This window comes from Callithrix jacchus, chromosome 18, assembly GCF_049354715.1.
Source record: "Callithrix jacchus isolate 240 chromosome 18, calJac240_pri, whole genome shotgun sequence".
NCBI lineage: Eukaryota > Metazoa > Chordata > Mammalia > Primates > Cebidae > Callithrix > Callithrix jacchus.
The window spans coordinates 26,976,679-26,997,474 of record NC_133519.1 but is presented as its reverse complement, the minus strand read 5'-3'; the positions used below and the strand labels follow the sequence as shown (position 1 = coordinate 26,997,474).

At 38.8% G+C, this 20,796-nt stretch overlaps 1 protein-coding gene, 1 long non-coding RNA gene and 1 pseudogene across 8 annotated transcripts in view; 1 reads left to right on the top strand and 2 right to left on the bottom strand.

Annotated features, from left to right (window-relative positions):
- Positions 1 to 15,535, bottom strand: part of COP1 (COP1 E3 ubiquitin ligase) — a 229,676-nt gene extending 214,141 nt beyond the window's left edge. For all 7 annotated transcript variants that reach the window (XM_002760336.5, XM_008984964.4, XM_008984965.4 and 4 more), the window contains exon 1: positions 14,864 to 15,535. In XM_002760336.5, the coding sequence (XP_002760382.3) occupies positions 14,864 to 15,270 (407 nt within the window). In that variant the 5' untranslated portion in view covers positions 15,271 to 15,535. The remainder of the gene's footprint in view (positions 1 to 14,863) is intronic.
- Positions 15,536 to 15,949: 414 nt separating this feature from the next.
- LOC144580252 (uncharacterized) overlaps positions 15,950 to 20,796 on the top strand; it is a 149,659-nt gene continuing 144,812 nt past the window's right edge. The window contains exon 1 of the long non-coding RNA XR_013529496.1: positions 15,950 to 16,114. This is a non-coding gene — a long non-coding RNA (uncharacterized LOC144580252). The remainder of the gene's footprint in view (positions 16,115 to 20,796) is intronic.
- On the bottom strand, positions 17,111 to 17,454 carry LOC100393972 (ATP synthase, H+ transporting, mitochondrial Fo complex, subunit G pseudogene; annotated as a pseudogene).

Sequence of the window (20,796 nt, the reverse complement as noted above, 5' to 3'; positions counted from 1 at the left end):
TCACACTGTCAATCAAAAGCATTCAAGGAGGATGGGCAACCTTGCACTGAGCGAGTCTATTAGCACCCCACTTTTTCAACACCATGTGCTCACTTCATATCTCTGTGTCACATTTTGGTAATTCTCACAGTATTTCAAACTTTTTAATTATTATTATACCTCTATAGTAAACTGTGATCAGTGATCTTTGATGCTACCACTGTAACCGTTTTGGGGTGCCACAAATTGCACCCATATTAGATGGCAAACCTCACTGTGTTCTGACTCCTACACCAACTTGCGGTTCCCCTTCTCTCTTCCTCTCCTCCGACCACTGCACTCTAGCCTAAGTGACACACACAGACACACACACACACACACATACACACACACACAGAGCATCCCAGAGCTGTGACATATGTGAAATGTTCTAACATACATGTAATTGAAGCCATAGAAGACAGAGAAAGTGTTAAGAAACAAATACGTAGAGACAGTAACTGAAATCATTTTTAAAATAACAAAAGACATCAAACCACAGATTTAAAAAACTCAGAAACCCCTAAATAAGGTTTTCAAAAACAAGAAAATATCTGTAACACGTACAATGCACTTAAACTGCTAATACCAAAAATAAAAAGAAAACCTTGAATGCAGCGCTAGACAGACACACGACACACAGAGGAATAAAGATAAAAACTGAAACAGACTTCTCATCAGAAACTATACTAGGCAAAAGACAATGGAGCAGGCACTGTCTAATTGAGAATTTTTTTCTTTCAGTTCTTTTATTATTGTATTTATTTCTTTCAGTCAATTTTGAAATATCAGATTATAAGTGTCATTTGTTGTGGCCATATTTTTCTGGCTTGCTTTCACTGTTTCTAGGGACAATATTGTTTCTTTTTCCATTGGAAACTCTTTGTTTCTCGTTTTTTAGTGAGAAACAAAAATACTTCTTAAAAATACTAAGAGAAAAAACTTTCAACTCTGATTTTATATTCAACAAAAATATCTTTCAAAATGAAGGCAAATAAACTCATTTTCAAACAAACACAAATTTAAGAGAATTCACTGCCCACAGAACTGTACTACAAGATATATTAATGTAAATCCTGCAGGCAGAAGAAATATGAAGACAGACAGAAACTAGGATGTACACAAATAATTAAGTGCTCTAAAAACAGTAATGATGAACATAAATACAAAATACATTTTTTTATCTTTCATCACTAAAAAATGAGAAACAAAGTGTTCCCAAGTGAAAAATAATACTGTCCCTAGAAACAATGAAAGCAAGGCAGAAAAATATGACCGAAACAAATGACAATTATAATCTAATATTTCAAAATAGACTGAAAGAAATAAATACAATAACAATAATAAAAGAACTAAATGGCCGGGTGCGGTGGCTCACGCCTGTAATCCCAGCACTTTGGGAGGCCGAAGTGGGTGGATCACAAGGTCAAGAGATCGAGACCATCCTGGTCAACATGGTGAAACCTTGTCTCTCCTAAAAATACAAAAATTAGCTGGGCATGGTGGCGCGTGCCTGTAATCCAGCTACTCAGGAGGCTGAGGCAGGAGAACTGCCTGAACCTAGGAGGCGGAGGTTGCAGTGAGCCGAGATCATGCCATTGCACTCAAGCCTGGGTAACAAGAGCGAAACTCCATCTCAAAAAAAAAAAAAACGAAATGAAAAAATTCTCAATTAGAAAACCTTAGGAAACTTTTGTTCCGAAGAAGGAATTATTTTAAATGGGAGGTTAAAAAAAATCAGGAAAGAATTAGAATGAAAAAGAAAGGAACACAAGAGTAAATAAGCATAACGGATAACGATTTAACACGAAAAAAAAAAAAGATGGCCATTTTAAGCATGTGACTTTATAACTACCACCAAAGAACTATAAATATAACAAAAAACTGAGTATCATTCAAACTACTGCAGGGTGAATAACCATCATCGAAAACGGTTGAGACCAGAAGTGTTTCAGATTCAGATTTGTCCACATTTTGAAATACTTTAGTATTTATATTCTTATTGATTCAGCCTCCCTCATCTGAAAATTTAAAATCTAAAATGCCCCAATAGGCATTTTCTTTGGATGTCATGTTGGCATTCAAAAAGGTTCAGATTTTGGAGCATTTCAAATTTCAGATTTTTGGATGAGATAGAGGTTATTTTGAACTTTTACCTCTTATCACTATTTATTAAAATCATGTTCTTCAAGCAATCAAATACTGTGAAGAAGACATTTTTATACCAATTGCCAGAAGGACTGAAATTATACTACACAACCCTAAGTTTGCCAAAAGATAATGTATGTCACTCGGGACATTTAAAAACAAAAAACAAAATACTGCAGAACAGAGTCAGATACAGAAAATTATTTCTAATATGCATTTATAAGATATATCATCTCAGTTAATCAAGGGTCATATTGCAATCAGTCTGACTACCAAGTAACATTATTAATCACTGCTCTATTTGTGATTCCCTTTTATATGCAGTATTTCCTTCAAACGCAGCATCCAAATTTATTAACTGAATTTAATCAGTACTTACAAAGTACCATCTTAGAACTATCCAAAAAACTAATATGTACATACTTCAATACATGTATATTTTGATATAAATGCTAACTCCATTATGCTTTCATAAAATGTGTCAACTGTCTCCTAGTAGTATTGGTTCCAACTGAAAAAAAAAAAATCAATCTTTCAAAGGTTGAATACTAAAAATATTAATAATAGTAACAATAATATCAAGATAATCAGAGCCAGGCACAATCTAGAGTCATTCAGGAAAACATCTTACGTAAACAGGACCACAGAAACACCTTTGTATTTTAATACCAAATGCCAAACTCTAGCAAATAACCACCTGATTCTTTGTGATAATTTTATAATTTATAATGCCTTTTTACATGTATTATATAATCTAAACCTCATAATCTTACAGAATATTACTTCGTCAAGTTATACATGAAAAAAGATACCAAAACAATAAATTATTTGTCCAAAGTTAAATCTCAAGGTCTTAAATTCGAAGCCCAATGTCCTTTCTATCTTGCTATAATCTCAGAAGAGTAATAATAATAATAATAATAATATGCATCATTGTGACTATGAAAATCAAAATCACCGCAATCAGTATATAGAAGACCTTGGAAAAACTATTTTAAATATATTCTAATTTAAATACAACTTTAAGAATGAAAGACGCCCAGCAAAAGGGCCATGGGAATGTTTCCTACTTCCTCATAAAATTTTCAAACCTTGAAATTTCTCTAGCTTCCTCTTGTCCCTTAATTCCTTACTTTTTCCTTTACTTCCTTCAAAAGCAGCATCCAAATTCAACTGGCCCCAAGTCTATTCAGGACTGAAAGAAACAAAAATGAGTAAAAAGGAAAAAAATAAATAAACCTCAAATTCTTCTTTACACCTACACTGATAACATTAGATCCTCCAAACCAATCTTCATATGCAGCAGTTAAATTTCAATCTCTGTCTCATCATCTCACTCTTTCCTAGTTCCAATTCCTGGGACAAAAGCATTAAAAAGAAAGGGAAGGGAGGAAAAAAGGAAGGAAGCTCAAGAGGCTATATCTACATCAGAGTAAACAGATTTCAGAACAAGGATCATTACCACGAATAAAGAGTGACGTTTCAAAATGATAAGGAGGTCAATTCACCAATTCTGTGTGTAAATTTCAAAATACATGAAGCAAAAGCTGAGAGAACTAAAAGGAGACATAGCCAAATCAAGTTAGCACTGGAGACGGTTGAAGAGCATGTAATTGACAGTACAAATATACAGAAAACAAACAGGAGTATACAGAACTTAAATAACATATCAACCAACTTGACTATCTGACATGACTATCTTGACTATCTGACCCCAGCCTACACATGGCAGAATATTCTTTTTTTTTTTCAAGTGCATATGGACCATTAGTGAAGATAATGCTTATGGTGGACCAAGAAACAAGTCTCAATAAATCCAAAAGAACTAAAATCACCTAAAGTATATTATCTCAACAAAGTTGAATTATATTACAAATCAGACACACAGAATGATACCAAAAAAATTCTCATTCAGAAATTAAACAAATGCAGCCATAAAAAGGAATGAAATAATATCCTTGGTAGCAACATGGATGCAGGTGGAGTCCATTATCCTAAACGAATTAACCCCAAAACAGAAAACCAAATACCTCATGTTCTCATTTTTAAGTGAAAGCTACATATTGAGTACACACAAAGATGGGAACAAGAAACATTGAGGATTCCAAAATTGGGGAGGGCGGGGGTTAGGAGCTGAAAAACCACCTATTGGTACTATGTCCACTATTCGGGCAACAGGATTACTAGAAGCCCAAACCTCAGCATCACACAATATACCCATGAAACAAACCTGCATAAGTACAGGTAAAATAAACAAGATACTTCTGAATAATCCATGGTTCGAATAAGAAATCACAAGGTAAATGAGAAAGTATCATGAACTGATTGAAAATTTAAAGCTACAGCTAAAGTAGGAATTAGAAAGGGAAACCGGTAAGATTGTTTTTATTGAAAAGAGGGTCAAAATCAATGATCTAAGCTTTCATACTAAGAAACCAGAAAAGAAAACATGCAACTCCAAGTAAGCAGAAGAAATTTAAAAAGTAAAACTGAGGCCAGGCGAGGTGGCTCATGCCCGTAATCCCAGCACTTTGGGAGGCTGAGGTGGGCGGATCACGAGGTCAAGAAATTGAAGCCATGCTGGTCAACATGGTGAAACCCCATCTCTGCTAAAAATACAAAAATTAGCTGGGCATGGTGGCACATGCCTGTAGTCCCAGCTACCTGGGAGGCTGAGGCAGGTGAATTGCATGAACCTGGGATGCGGAGGTTGTGGTGAGCCAAGATTGCACTCCAGCCTGGGCAACAAGAGGGAAATTCCATCTCAAAACAAACCAAAAAAAGCGAAACGGAAAATTGGTGGAATAGAAAACAAACAAAATTGGCCAGGCACAGTGGCTCCCAGTAGCTCGGGAGGCCGAGGCGGGTAGATCATGAGGTCAGAAGTTTGAGACCAGCCTGGCCAAAATGGTGAAACCCCGTCTCTACTAAAACTACAAAAATTAGCAGGGTGTGGTGGTGCATGCCTGTATTCCCAGCTACTTGGGAGGCTGAGGCAGGAGAATCGTGTGAACCAGGGAGGCAGAGGTTGTAATGAGCCAAGATTGCACCACTGCACTCCAGCCTGGCAAACAAGAGGGAAACTCCATCTCAAAAAAAAAAAAGTTAAGAAAACAAACTGTATAGAAAATCAATAATATGAAAGTTGATCATTTGAAAAGAGTAAAAAACATTAATAATCCTCTAGCTAAACCATTCAAGGAAAAAAGAGAAAAACACAAATTAACAGGAATGAAAGATGGGATATCATTCCAAATCCATGACATCAAAAGAATAAGGGATATATTATTATTATGCCAATAAATTCAACAATATGGGTGAAATGGAGAAACTCTTAAACTACTAAAGTTTAAGAAATATAGAGCCTGAGTAGTCCGTGTCTATTAAAGAAATTGAATTAATTAAAAACCTTCCCACAAAGGGAAGGACAGAAATCATACAAAATATATATGAAGCCCCAGAACTATGGCTTCCCTAGTAAGTTTCAGCAACCACATAAGGGAAAATACCAATTTCATACAAACTCTTTCAGAAAATAGAAGGGGAACATTTCTCATCTCCTTTTAGAACCCAGCACTAGCCAGGCACGGTGGCTAATCCCAGCACTTTGAGAAGTCAAAGTGCAGGAGGATCACTTGATCCCAGGAGCTCAAGACCAGCCTGGGCAACACAGTGAGACTCTCATCACTTGGGGGGTTGGGGAGGGAGGAAAGGGAAGGGAAGGGGAGGGCGGATGGGTAGGGAATGGAGGGAAACCATCAATAATACCTATGTTATGGTTAAATTGTATTTCCATCCCTCAGGAAAGAAAATCCCTATGTTCTAATTCCCAGTATCTCAGAATTTGCATTTGAAAATAAGGCCTTTAAAGAGATAATCAAGGTAAAATAACTTCATATTGGTGGGCCCTAATCCAATACAACCAGTATTCTTCTAAGATACAGGCAACACACAGATTGAGGGGTGACAAAGTTATGACACAACAAAAATGGGCACAACCTAGGCAAGCTGGCAAGACCCTCATCTCTATTAAGTTTTTTAAATTATCCACATGTGGTGACACATGCCTGTAGTGCCAGCTACTAGGGAGGCTGAGGCAGGAGGATCCCTTGGGCCCAGGAGTTCAAGGATGTAGTGAGCAGTGATGGTGTCATTGTACTCCAGCTTGGGCAAGACAGCAAGACCACCTCTTTAAAAAAAAAAAAAAAAAAGAAAGAAAGAAAGAAAGGAAACAGGCCTCAGAAGAAACCAAATCTGTCTCTACCTTGGTTTGTACTTCCAGCCTCTGGAACTATGAGAAAATATATTTCTGATGTTTAAGCCACCTAGTCTGTGGTATTTTGTTGTGGCAGCCCAAGCAAACCAATACAGTTTGATAAGAAAACCAGAAAAAAGTTACAAGAAAATCACAGACCAATATCACTTGATAACAAAGGTACAAAAATCCTTTTAAACTATCCAATCAAATAAATTTATTAATGTATGTTTTTAAAATAGGGTATACAAATTTAAAAGATGTAAAACGGTATTTATATACAGACAACATGATTGTTTTCTTATAAATCCTAGAGGTTCTAACAAAAAACTATTAGAACTAGTAAGTAAACTTAAAATTTCATAAAATGCAAGGTTACCATAAAAAATAAGTTGTGGATTTACATACTAGCAACAATTAGAAATTGAAATTAAAAGAACATTTAGAACAGCATCAAAAAGATAAAATACTTAAGAGTAAATTTAACAAAATATAGTGCAAAGCCAAAACTGAAAAGTATAAAACACTGCTAAGAGAAATTAAAGAGGACCTAAATAATTGGAGAAATATATTATGTTCATGATTCAAAAGACTTGATAATATTAAGATGTCATCTTCCCAAATTAAATCACAGATTCAAAGTAACCAAAATTAAAATCTTGCATCCTTTTCTGTAAAAATTAGCAAGCTAATCCTAAGATTTATGTGAAAATGCAAAGAACCTAAATAATCAAAACAACTTTGAAATAAATGATGAAAATTACAATACCTGATTTCAAGATGTACTACAATGATATAGTAATCAAAACAGTGTGGCACTTGTGTAGGAATAAACAGATACATATCAAAGGGACAGGATAAAAATTATAGAAATAAAATCATACATACATTTTTGAAAAAGGTGCCAAGAAAATTCAATGAGCAAAGATGATCTTTTCAACAAATGATGTTATAATATTAACGAAGCCTCCAACCCTTACCAAACAAAGTATATAAAAACTAACTTGAAATGGATCATGACCATAAGAAAGTTATAAATCTTTTAGAAGAAAATACACAAGATAATACATTCTAATTTCATGTTAGATAACTTCTTAGAACACAAAAATTACAAATAATAAAAATCAATAAATTGAATTTAACATTGAAAACTAACAATACACTGGAAAAAAGATAACACTTTTGTACTTTAAAAAATGATTAAGAAAATGAAAAGATAAGCAATAGACTAAGAGAAAACATCACAATTACATAGGTCTGACTAAAGACGTATGCAGAATATATAAAGAACGCTTACAACACAAGATGACAAGCAATTTTAAGGGGAAAAAAATGGGCCATGGATTACAACAGACACTTCACAAAAGATAGGCAAATGAAAAGCACATAAAAACATTTTCATTGTCATATAACAATGAGATACCACTACATATCCACAAAAATGACTAATATTTAAAAGACTGAAAACACTGAACACTGGCAAGGATATGAAACAATAGGAACTTTTATTTGTTGCTGGTAGAAATGCAAAACGGTACAGGCACTTTTTAAAAAGTTTTGCAGTTTCTTTTAAAATTAAACATACACTTGGCGTAGAACCCAGTAATTCACTTCTAGATATTTTTACCCTAGAAATGTAAAGACATGTCTGCACAAAAACCTGAATGCTTACAGAGCTATTTTTTTTAGAGCTTTCTAAATAATAGCCAAAAACTAGAAACAAATGAGTCAAAAATCTTTTAACTAGAAAATATATAAACAGTTCATGTTATATCCATAATAATGGGATACTACTAAACAATTAAAAGAAAGAATAGTACATTCAACTACATCAGTATATTTCAAAAACATTATACCAAACAAAAGAAACCAGACACAAAAGACTACTACCTATTAAAGGACTCCATTAATATGAAATTCCAGAAAAGGAAAAGTGACAGCAATACAAAGCAGATCACTGGTTGCCAGGTGTCAGGTGTGGGACGTTAGACACAAAATATGTAGTGTTGGCAAAAGTGAACTTTCTGGAAATGTATCATATCTTCGTTAGGATGGTGACTGTACAGGTGTATTCATGTCAAAACTCACTAAACTATACACTTATGACCAGTGACTTATTTTATGCAAATTATAACATAGTTAAGCTGATTTTAAATAAAATCAGCTTCTAAATAAAAGCAAGAAAATGGGTGGTTGGCTTGAGTAACCATTTGTAATAGTGGTTAAGAACCTGATCTCTAAGCCAAATTGTCTGAACACTGGCATCACCATTATTAATTGTGTAACTGAGACAAGTTATATAATCTCTCTGGGCCTCATTTCCTCATCTATAAAATGGGAATTATAAGAGCATCTATATCAAACAGTTTTTGTGATGATTAAACAAGTAACATAAAACCTTTAAAACAGTGCCTGGCAAATAGCAATTTATATTTGGCACTTATTATTACAAGTGTTTGTCCCAAACTAATTGTCAGTATAACGTATTCCATCTTCACTTGAGTAGACTTGGCATTTACAAACTTTGAGTTTCTCTTTCATACGGGGTTTCACCATATTGGTCAGGCTGGTCTCGAACTCCTGACTCAGGTAATCCGCCCACCTCAGCCTCCCAAAGTGCAGGGATTACAGGCGCCTGGCAACTTTGAGTTTCAAGGATCTAAAAGAACCCCAAAACAGTCAACAGTAATTTTTACAAAGCCTACATTGTCTCATCTCTAAAAACAATCAATTGCCTATCCATGAATTAATACTAAAGACAGAGGATTCCTGCCCTAAACACTCCAGCACTTACCATGTGTTCCAATTCTGAATTTTGGGAAGAAACACACCACCCCAAACCTTACAGATTAGGAAGGAAGGATGGATTCCCAACGGTTACACAGGAAATAAACAGAAATCAGACACTTACTGCAATCTACGTTTCCCTTTATATAGAAACAGAAGGAAAATCAGTTCATACAACTTAATTGCAAAAAATGAAAGGACAACTAACATATTTTAGGATATTAAAAAAATGTTACTCTCAGTGAATATATTGTTTGAGAAAGTACCAAGCTCTCTGAATAGAACTTGGCTCACGCATATATGAAAAAAAGAGGACAAAAAACAAGGTGGAGGTTAAAGACAGGAGCGAGACAACACCAAATAAAAATACAGATCAAGAATTTTAAAAGCACTTTAACTTTTAAAAGACAGAGTTTCACTACGTTGCCTAGGTTGTACTCAAACTCCTGTAGCTAAGACTACAGGGATGCACCATGCAGAGCTTAAAAAACATTTTACTTGGTATATGGGTTGAATATCCCTAATCTGAAAACCTGAAATCCAAAATTATCCAAAATCCAAAATGTTTTCAGTGTCAACATGACTCTCAAAGGAAATGTTCACTGGAGCATTTTGGATTTCAGATTTTTCAGATTAAGAATGAATGCTACCTGGTAAATATAATGTAAACATTCTAAAATTCAAAAACAAAAACAAAACAAAACACCAAAAATCCAAAACACTTCTGGTCTCAAGTACTTGAGATAAAGGATTCTCATTCTGTAATACAAATTTTAACAGGAAAAAGACAACGGGCTAATTCCACCATCAAAAAAGGCTTTCCTCCCAAGCTGTGGAAATTTTCTGAGGAAAAGGGTATGAGGTTAAAATAATTATATAAAACAAATAAATCACCATTAAGTACATAAATATACAAGAAGGAAAAGTAAGCAACAAGGTTTAAGGCTGTAGTTACTTTAATCAGTAACAGTTCTTAGATGGAACATATCCACCTATGTAATGTTGGCCCATTATTAGAAAAGGTATAAAAATTTGTAAAAGGAAAAGATAACTACTTATCAACACATTCTTTAGTAATGAACTACTATTGCACAAGTACCTCCTTCTCAATTTTTATAGACTACAATTCAAAGTTAATAGTTTTTCTATTCTGTTTCATAATCATCTTTATTTTCTCTACCACTTAAATCACCCATAGGAGTCTTCTGCTGCCATTGATGCTGATGCCCCACCATCTGATAGTCCACAGATCTGACAGTACCGATAGGTCTGATGAAAAACAAAACATCAGCTCCTGTAGAGTATATTTCATCACTGTCATCCAAATGGCACATGTATTATAAAGCAAAAGAAGCAACAAGTTTGAGTTTTGCAGATTCAAAGAAGTTCTTGACTGATGTTACCATAACAAGTATGTGATAAATGCTGGTTTATTTCAGTAACTGAATACACTTTAACATTACATTTAGTCCTGTATTTATAAGCTCACAGTGGTCTAAAAAGAAAAGCCACTTAAATTTTCCACTTTTCTATCAGAGTAAATTCAGTTCTATAATTCAGTGACTTAAAAAAATCTTTTACTGGTATGTCCAGTGAGAAATACATTGCTGCACAAACTGCTACTATCTTTATTACACCAGATTCTATGATGTTATATTCCATTTCACTTTTTTTTTTTGGAGACAGGGTCTCACTCTGTCACCCAGGCTGGAGTGCAGTGGTGTGATCCTAACTCACGGCAGCCTCGACGTCACAGGCTTAAGCGATCCTCCCACTTCAGCCTCCTGAGTAGCTGGGATTTACAGGCAGATGCCACCACCCTGGCTAATTTTTGTATTTTTTGTAGAGATGGGGTTTCCTCATGTTGCCCAGGATGGCCTTGAACTCCTGGGTTCAAGCAATCCTCCTGCCTTGGTCTCCCAAGGGACTGGGATTACAGGAGTGAGCCACAATGCCCAGTCTAACTTTTTAATAGTCTGAAAAACAGAGCTAGGCATTTTTCAGACTATTAAAAATAGCCTGGGATTACAGGTGGTGACATCTCTAATCCCAGCTACTTGAGAGGCTAAGGCATGAAGATTGCTTGAGCCCAGGTGTTCAAAAACAGCCTGGGCAACATAGAGAGAGCCCCATCTCAAAAAAAAAAAAAAAAAAAGTTTGAATACCAGTTACAGTAACAAGAATGGTAAATGGGCTTCATCTTTAGTGCTAAATGTAATTAATAGGTAATAGCTATATATTGTGCTATGCACAGTCCATTAGAATATTTAACATTTGCCATGGCACTAAGAAAAAGCAATGGTACTAACATCTGCCATGATGCTGAGAGGAAATGATGCCAGGTTATGATATTATAATTACACAGTTAAAAACCATTCTTCGAATCAAATCATGAGCTCCTTAAGAAGAGAGAATCTTAGTTTAATACAAAATAGGCAGTCACATATTTACTGAATGGTAGCTCTATTTAATGTAGATCCTATTTTCTATCAAGCAGATGATTAAAAGTTAACCTTCCCATAAAGAGCAAACGCATATTTCTCTTGCAAGAATGACCGGGACTTGCAGAAGTAGAAAACTTCATTTCAGATAGTTGGAAAAGCTAATATAAAGGCAGTAAAGAATTGTTTAAAAAAGGAATCAGTACAAAAAACAGAAGTCATCTTTCAAACACAGACCAGACTCACAGTCTCATTTCCATATAAGAAAATTTTGAAAAAAATAACAAAAACTTCCTTTGAATGTTGAAAATGTATCCAATGTCAAGCCAAATACTACTCTCCTGAATCAGATTCTCCCGTTGATAAAACTGTTAAAACTATTCAACTTGATAATACCTTCAATCTTTTGTGTAAAATAAAATATAAAAATGCAATATAAACCCCTAAAATGTTTATCAATTCTGCAATATAAACTTACTTTCAAATATAAGTCAGGAGAGGCCAATGCTTATTGCTGAAATTAGGTGACTATTTAATCAACAGTTCTCAAGGAGGGGAGAAGGACATGTCCCTATCACCAGGAAAGCATATGCAAACTACACTCCCTACCCCACCCTCCAATTCGGTGTGTCCTCTTGGGATTCATGGGCAGGTGAGAACAGGGAGTGGAGAGGGTAAAACATTTATCTCATATGATTAAGAAACAGCTGCTTCTCCTCCAATCTACGCCCTTCAAGAGCCGCTAGGCTAAATACATGTACTCAGACTTACAGATCTGAAACTCTCTAATTGCACACAGAGAAAACAAAGTTGAGAGTTGGGAAATCTGAGTTCTCATTTTGTCCTTACCTATCCAATGAGAAACAAAATTACTTCTCTGTGCTGCAATGAGAAAATAATTCGTATTGTATTAAAAGTAAGTCATATATAACATCACAGAATTGTTCTAAAGATAAAATAAAATGTGAATCAAAAACATACCTTTAAAATGTCCCACAAATGAGTAAGAAATTATCATTATTCCAACTTGGGCATCATTTAAATATAAAAGCATAGAATAATTTAAATTGGTTCACAGTTTGACTTTGGAGCATACAAGACAAGACCCAGGGCCAAATGAGGGCGGGGGAAGGGGGGAGTGGGGGGGGGTCGGATTCCTTGGACCTTGCCTAATCCATATCATCCTACACAAGAGCCTGGCCAAATTCAAACCTGGCTTGAGTTTTAAAACAGACTCTTATTAATTCTTCTGAATATTAAACCTCACCAGAAAAATAAGTAATTAACGAGATTCTTAGAAAGTGAAATACTCAGGGCTGCGGTGGCTCACACGTGTAATCCCAGCACTTTGGGAGGCCAAGGCAGGCGGATCACCTTAAGTCAGGAGTTCAAGACCAGCCTGGCCAACATGGTGAATCCCCGTCTCCTCTAAAAATTCAAAAAATTAGCCCGATGTGCTGGCAGGCACCTGTAATCCCAACTACTACTGGGGAGACTGAGGCTGGAGAATCACTTGAACCCAGGAGGCGGGGGTTCCAGTGAGCCAAGATTGTGCCACTGCACTCCAGCCTGGGTGACAGAGCAAAAGCAAGACTCTGTCTCAAATACAAATTGTAATAATCTTACCCTTTAAAAAAAAAAAGTAAGAATTTCCAATTCCCTATTGCATAGCCTACAGTGCACTGAAGTTCTTTATGGTGCCTGGCCCACAATGAATGGCATACAAGTCTCTTTTGAACGGCAATGATTGATTCCCTTATTTCTCATATCTTTCACACTATCTTTGTATACTTACATGGAGGCTAACATGTTTGTGTTCGTTAAGAATACTAAAAATTAAAATGCAAATAGCAGCTAAAAAGACAACTAAATTCTGCACATCCTACTTTGTTTTATTAGGCTTATTAGCCACTCTCACTATCGACTCTCAGACCCAACCATAAACTGATTATTTATAAATAACAATCACATTATGGCCCAAATGTTCAATGAAAAATATTAATTCTAAATCCAGAATAATGTACAAAAAAGCAGAAAGGTGAATAAAGACATTATTTTTGTGGAGGAACTAGAAACTGTTAAGTCTAATCAATAACTTTCCTAACAGTTCCAACTTCTAGCCCTATCATATTTAATAACACCAATTCAGACCATCTTCAACCCTGATCTAAATCAACTTTCCTCATTATGACTGTGCAAGCAGCCAACTTCCTACATGACTAATATTTGCTCAACAATTTCCTCAAGAGAAAAAGCACAAAACACTACCAGTTCTTAACCAGCTAACAGCAATTACTTCTCATAATCCGACCAACATCTAAAACTCAATAATTCCAGAACTCTCAAGCAAGACAATCGACCCGACCTTTCACGTAATGACTAACCCCTCTATCCCAAATGTCATGACTAAATACTACTCTATCATTCAAGATGCCAACTATGATGACAAAATGTCGATACCTAGCATTTCTCAAGTCAGAAGTTTCAGTATACTGTCATCCAGTAATTACAATTACATCTGACACGGGGATGTTATTTAACAAATGTGGTTCTCTCTTTTCAAGACACTTAGCGGAGAAGTGAAAAATCTGTTAACAGACTTTGACTACAGAGGTCTCAACAGCAGATTCCTAAGTGGCCCATCCTCAGAAATGGAAGAAGAGAGATATTTACACATACATACGATGGGTACTTAGTATTAAAAAAATGTATAAGACATCCATACTTATGTTTACAGCATCATCTATCAAACTTAAACAAATTTTGACCAACTCCATCCTCTGCATTCCAGGAAGCTTAGTCCTCTCCACTGACAAATTTAATTCATCTAAGTACTGCTGATTGACTGGGTGCTCAATTCATCACAGAGTCGAAAATTTTTAAGACCCAACGTCTTTGCCCAACTTTGTTATCCAAAACCATTTACTTGACCTTCCACCCTCTTCTATTCCCTCAACTCTCTTCACTTCCTCCTCAGCAACACTTACCTGCCTCTTTATTATCCCCACCCTGCGTGGACACTCCAACATTCCTACACCCCACCAACCAGGAGCTTGAATGCAAACAAACGCTCAAATCCCTCTACAGACACCACCACAGCACCAGTATCCCAAGCCCTCCAACAAGCCATCCCCACACCGGACCCCCCGCCCCCGAGCCTAGGCGGCAGAAACTCATAATTTAAGGACAAGAAGGCAATGCTCTTCAAACCCACCATACGAAGTCGTTGCTTTTGTCCTCGTAGGAGTTGATGAGCCCGTTGCAGAGGGGGGCGAGCAGAGGTCGCTTCCTGCTGCCGCTGCCTAGGCTGGAGCTGCTGCCTCCTACGCCGGCACTGGGCCTGGCCGCGCAGCTGTGCCGGGACAGGCCCGTGGACACCGCCCCGCCGCCGCTGCCCGACACGGCGGGCGCCACCAACACAGGCCGCACCGGGCCCCCGAGGCCGCCCGAGCCGGCGGCCTGGGCCGCCCCACCCGACACCGGCGCCGCCGCCGAAGCCGCCACGGAAGGCGGCGACGGGGAAGAGGATAAGGACGAGGAGGCGGAAGTCACCGAGGAGGCCGCCGAGGAGCCGGGGCTTGTCCCAGCGGAGCCCGACCCGGCCTGGCGGCTACCAGACATCGTGACTCCCTCCCCTCCGGCCGGGCGCTCGGAGGAGAGGGACCGCGACCTCGACCCTCCGCCGACTCCCCTCCCCTCAGCCCCAGTGCATCTTAAGGACGCCCGCCGCGCCGGGAGGTGGGGCTGAGGAACAATAAAGTTGCGTTTTTTTAAGGCAGCCACACCACGGCGTCCGACGGGAGGGGGCGGAGGAAACTAAAAAAGGGGAGTAGAAGGCACAACAGCTGTCCAGGCCGCCGCCGCCGCCGCGGTCCCCGCCGCAGCCAACCCCGGCGCGCCGTGGCCGACCGTGCGCGCGCGCGAGCGGCGGAAGGGGCGGGCGCGGCGGGGTATACAACTGTGGACGCAGCCGGGCTGCGCTAAGACACCCACGGCGCGCCCTCGGGGACGGGGCTCCCGGGCAAAGGGAGTCTCTCCGTCCCAAGCCGTTTTCTTTCGTTACGTGCCAGAGGGCAGGCCGTCTTAACGCAGTGAAAGGGCTGAGGAAAGTAGAATGAATGATAGAGGTGACGGAGTGGTTTCAAAGACGCTGATGTAGGGGTAGAAACCCTCAAAAAGTGGCTGCGCACGCGCGCGCCGAGCGTAGAAGCTCACGGGTTAGCCAGGGTATCCGCCCCAAGCGGAGAATATCCGCGCAGGCGCAGAGCGGCCGGATCACGCAGGCGTACGAACGCACCGCGTTCGCGAACTGGAAGGAGCTGTGTCTGTCTCCTGAGGAGTAGGCAGGTGCTTCCGAATCGCGGAATGAAGATGCTGTAAGCAGGAAACACACGGAAAGAACCCAGAAGTTTCGAGCGGTTGCAAACAGCACTGCATTGAGCCAACGCCTCCTCCTCTACTGAAGGTGATTCCACAGCTTTTTGAGGAATAAGTTAAGATGAAGTCAATGAAGTTTTCTGCAAATTGCAAACATTGTAGCAGGTGTTACCAATTTTACTAGTTCGACCACGACTTCACTCCTGTATTTTGAAAAGCTGTTTGCCACATTGAACATAACAATAATGGGAAAACAGATTTTACTCAGTCTGATATAATTCTAGCACGAAACAAGGAAACCTAGCATTTAATACCACCCGAAAATATGCTATTTCTGGTAGGCTTTTTTAGAATATTGAAATTTGATTATAGGTGGGCACGGTGGCTCATGTCTGTAATCCCAGCACTTTAAGAGGCGGAGGGTGGTGGATTCATCTGAGCCTAGGAGTTGGAGACCAACCTGGGCAACACAGTGAGAACTCGTCTCTGTAAAAAGTACAAAAAATTAGCTGGGCATGGTGGCAGCAGGCCTCTAGTCCCAGCTACTCGGGAGGCTGACATGGGAGGATTGCTTGAGCGGGGAAGGTTGAGACTATAGGGAGCCGGGATCACACCACTGCACTCCAGCCTGTGGGACAGAGACCCTGTCTCACAAAAAAAAAGAAAAAAAAAAAATTATTTGCCGCATTCTAAGGGGTGGAAGTCAGAAACAACTAAACTGTGTGATTTAATCATTCTCAATTCAATCATTCTGTGATTCTTAGATATTTATTTGGGAATAAAGTATTGTGAAAATTCTCATGACTGAGTAAACTACATATTCAAGGAGGTAAAGGAAGACAAAGGTTTTTAAAATTTTTTTAAGTGAGAATTACATAATTGTTTTTAAATCATTATCCTTGGCTGCAAAGATCAATAACAAGGTAACACCAGTCAGAGACTGGACAGGAAGTTGCTGGGCAGATGTTTTTGCGGAAGTAATTTTTTTTTTTAACACATTTTATTCAGATAGCAGTCTGATCACACGTGGTCCAACAACACTCAAATAATAAATCAAATATAACCAGATGTTAAAGATTGGTCTTCAAACATTATAGCCAATTATGCCACACTTGCCTATGATCTCTCCGACATAAAACCACATCAACACCTCAGTGGCCACCAAACCATTCAGCACAGCTTCCTTAACTGTGAGTTGTTTGAAGCTACCAGTCTGAGTACTACTGACTGTTTCTTTCAGGCTCTGAATAGCTCTAGGGATCTCAGCAGGGGTGGGAGGAATCAGCTCAACCTTGGCGTAGTACCAAAATGTGGCCAACTGAGGCTTCGAATAAGTCACAGCAGCGTTCACCAGCGCCGGGGTCTTCTTCACAAGGTTATGGATAAATTGGGCCATGGTTCTGGGACGGAAAGTCCGTCGCCCCGAACGGCCGGCTGAATGTTGCGGAAATATTTTTTATGTAAGATTGTGACTTTTGGCTTAGTGCCGTGGCTCACACGTGTAATCCCAGCACTTTGAGAGGCCAAGATGAGTGGATCACCTGAGGTCAGGAGTTTGAGACCAACCTAGCCAATATGGTGAAACCCTGTCTCTACTAAAAATAAAAAATCAGCCAGGTGTGGTGGCACGCACCTGTAATTCCAGCTACTCAAGAGGCTGAGGCAGGAGAATAGCTTGAACCCAGGAAGTAGAGGTTGCAGTTAGCCAAGATGACACCATTCACTGCACTCCAGCCTGGGTGACATGACAGAGCAAGACTGTCTCAAGAAAAAAAAAAAAAAAAAATCATGGCTTTTGCAGTTTTTTTGTGATAGTTTTTGTTGTCAGGTGTACAAGCATGAGATCACTCTCTTCGCAACCTCTGAATCTACTTTTCAGGGCTTTAAAAAATATATATTAGTGACTCCCCCATTTTTGTTTAAGAGTTGGGGCTGGAATGCAGTGGCTATTCATAGGCAAGATTGTAGCCCAGTACAGCCCCCAAGTTCCTCAGCTCAAGCAGTCATCCTGCCTCAGCCTCCCAAGTAGCTGGGACTGCAGGTGTGTACCACTGGGCCCATGTAATTCCATTTTGATTATGACCACTTGAACAGAAATAAGGCATTAAGTGGGGTAAAAACATTTATAATGTTTTAAAGATTAGTTTTTCAGGAGATTAATCTTTCGGAAGAGGAAATTAAGAACAAAGAGACTGGGGAAAAAAGCAGTTCAAGCATAAATAAGATTCTAGACTAGGATGGTGACAAAGAAAGTAAGGGAGTATTCTGAGAAAAATACTAAGGAGCTGATAGGATAAAGTGTAAAACTGTCTTTACCATCCTTGAAAGTATGACCTATATCTGTGGTATTCATCACCGTCTCAAGCATAAATAAGATTCTAGACTAGGATGGTGACAAAGAAAGTAAGGGAGTATTCTGAGAAAAACACTAAGGAGCTGATAGGATAAAGTGTAAAACTGTCTTTACCATCCTTGAAAGTATGACCTATATCTGTGGTATTCATCACCGTCTCAAGCATAAATAAGATTCTAGACTAGGATGGTGACAAAGAAAGTAAGGGAGTATTCTGAGAAAAACACTAAGGAGCTGATAGGATAAAGTGTAAAACTGTCTTTACCATCCTTGAAAGTATGACCCATATCTGTGGTATTCATCACCGTCCATTTCAGTATGTAAAAATGATGAAACACAAACAGAAGTGACTCCAAACATGACTTCTGGGATAGCAATAACAATGACAGGATTGGAGGTGTCCAGTAGATGGCGTAGCTCTGAATTAGTGTGGAATGAAAAAAACTCAAGGAATAGGCAGTGGTTGAAAACACAAGGTTAAGGCCCAGGAGAAAGTTTAGCACATGAGAGACATTTGACATTTAGTAAGGGCATAGTATATCACCATCAAATAGTTATTAAGGACCTGTTATTTGCTAAACATATTGCTACCCCCATGATTCTCAAACATTGGTGCCCAGAAGAATCATTTAGAGAGCTTGTTAAAAACCAGATTTCTGAGCTTCATCCTATGAATATGATTTGTACCAGCATCCAGGTGAATCTGAGGCAAGTGACTAACACTTTGAAAACACTGTGATTGACTGAGTGTGGTGGCTCTTGCCTGTAATTCCAGCACTTTGAGAGGCTAAGGTAGGTGGATCACTTGAGGTTAGGAGTTTTGAGACCAGCCTGGCTGGCAATGGTGAAACCCTGACTACTAAAAAAAAACCACAAAAATTAGCCGGGCAGGGTGGCATGCACCTGTAGTCCCAGCTACTTGGGAGGCCAAGGCAGGATAATTGCTTAAACCCAGGAAACCCAGCAGGCAGAGGCTGCAGTGAGTGACATTGTGCCACTGCACCTGCACTTCAGCCTGGATGACAGAGCAAAACTCTGAGAGAGAAAGAGAGAGAGAGTGAGAGAGAGAGAAAGAAAGAAAAGAAAGGAAAAAAGAGGAAGGGAGGAAGGGAAGGAAGAAGAAAGAAAGAAAAAAGAAAAAACACAACACTGTGCTGTGATTGATAATGTAGGAATGTGAAAGATTTTCCTTCCAGGCTGGGCATGGTGGCTCACACCTGTAATCCCAGCACTTTGATAGGCTGAGGTTGGTGGATCGCTTTAGGGCAGGAGTTTGAGACTAGCCTGGCCAAAATGGTAAAACCTCATCTCTGCTAAAAATACAATTAACCGGGCATGGTGGCACATGCCTGCAATCCCAGCTACTTGAGAGGCTGAGACAGGAGAATCACTTGAACCCGGGAGGTGAGGGTGGCAGTGAGCTGAGATTGTGTCATGGCACTCCAGCCTGGGCAACAGAGTGAGACTTCCTCTCAAAAAAAAAAATTAGTTTCAAGTTGCTTATTCTGAGGACTGCTGTGATTTGAATGTACCCCCCCCAACACACACACACACACAAAACTCAGGTTGAAATGTAATCGCCATTGCAACAGTGTTGAGAGTTGAGACCTTCAAAAAGCGATTAGGTCATGAGGACTACTGTTAGTTATTGCAGGAGTGGGTTCCTAATAACTGGATACATTTGGCTACCATCTTGCCTCTCTGTCTCTCAAATTACCCCATCTATGGTATTTTGTTATAGCAGCAGAAATTGGGCTAAGATGAGACAGGAAGTAGTATGACCCCAACTGAGAAGTCTCTTAGGGAAGAAAAAAATCATCAGTGCTTGGTATTACCTCTTTGGAATGTATTCTTTTATAAAATCTAAATCACAAAAGGAAGCTGAGAGTATGTTATGCAATAGAATTTCCTTTTTGTACCAGATAAATATACTGCTCAATACATAAATGTAATGACTGAAAGTACCCAGTCCTTACTCATTTCTACTGGCAAGATCTTCTCGGAAAGCAGAAGAAAAAAAGAGGAAGCATAACGAAACACATATAACACACAAAAAGGAAGACAACTCAGGAGAAGTAACAAATAGGAGAAGAAAACAAGAAAAAAGGAAAGTAAATGTAAACTGAAAACAAACCCACATAGTTAAAAGAATACCATCATGTTGTTAAATATAAAGCACAAAAATGACAAGAGAAAATCCAGTCTTCTAGCAGAAACACTGATACTGTGTAATGGAGTGAAGATGGAATGAAATTACCAAGCAAATTGAACTTCACAGGCATTATTTTCAAGGTGTCTTATCCAAACTTATTTTAGGAAGATAAGGCTGCTGGTTTCTGTCTACAGATAGCCCTGCCCTTTGTAACAGGTTCCTGATTCACCTGCAGGGTTTACTACCTGTTTGCCCAGATTACTGT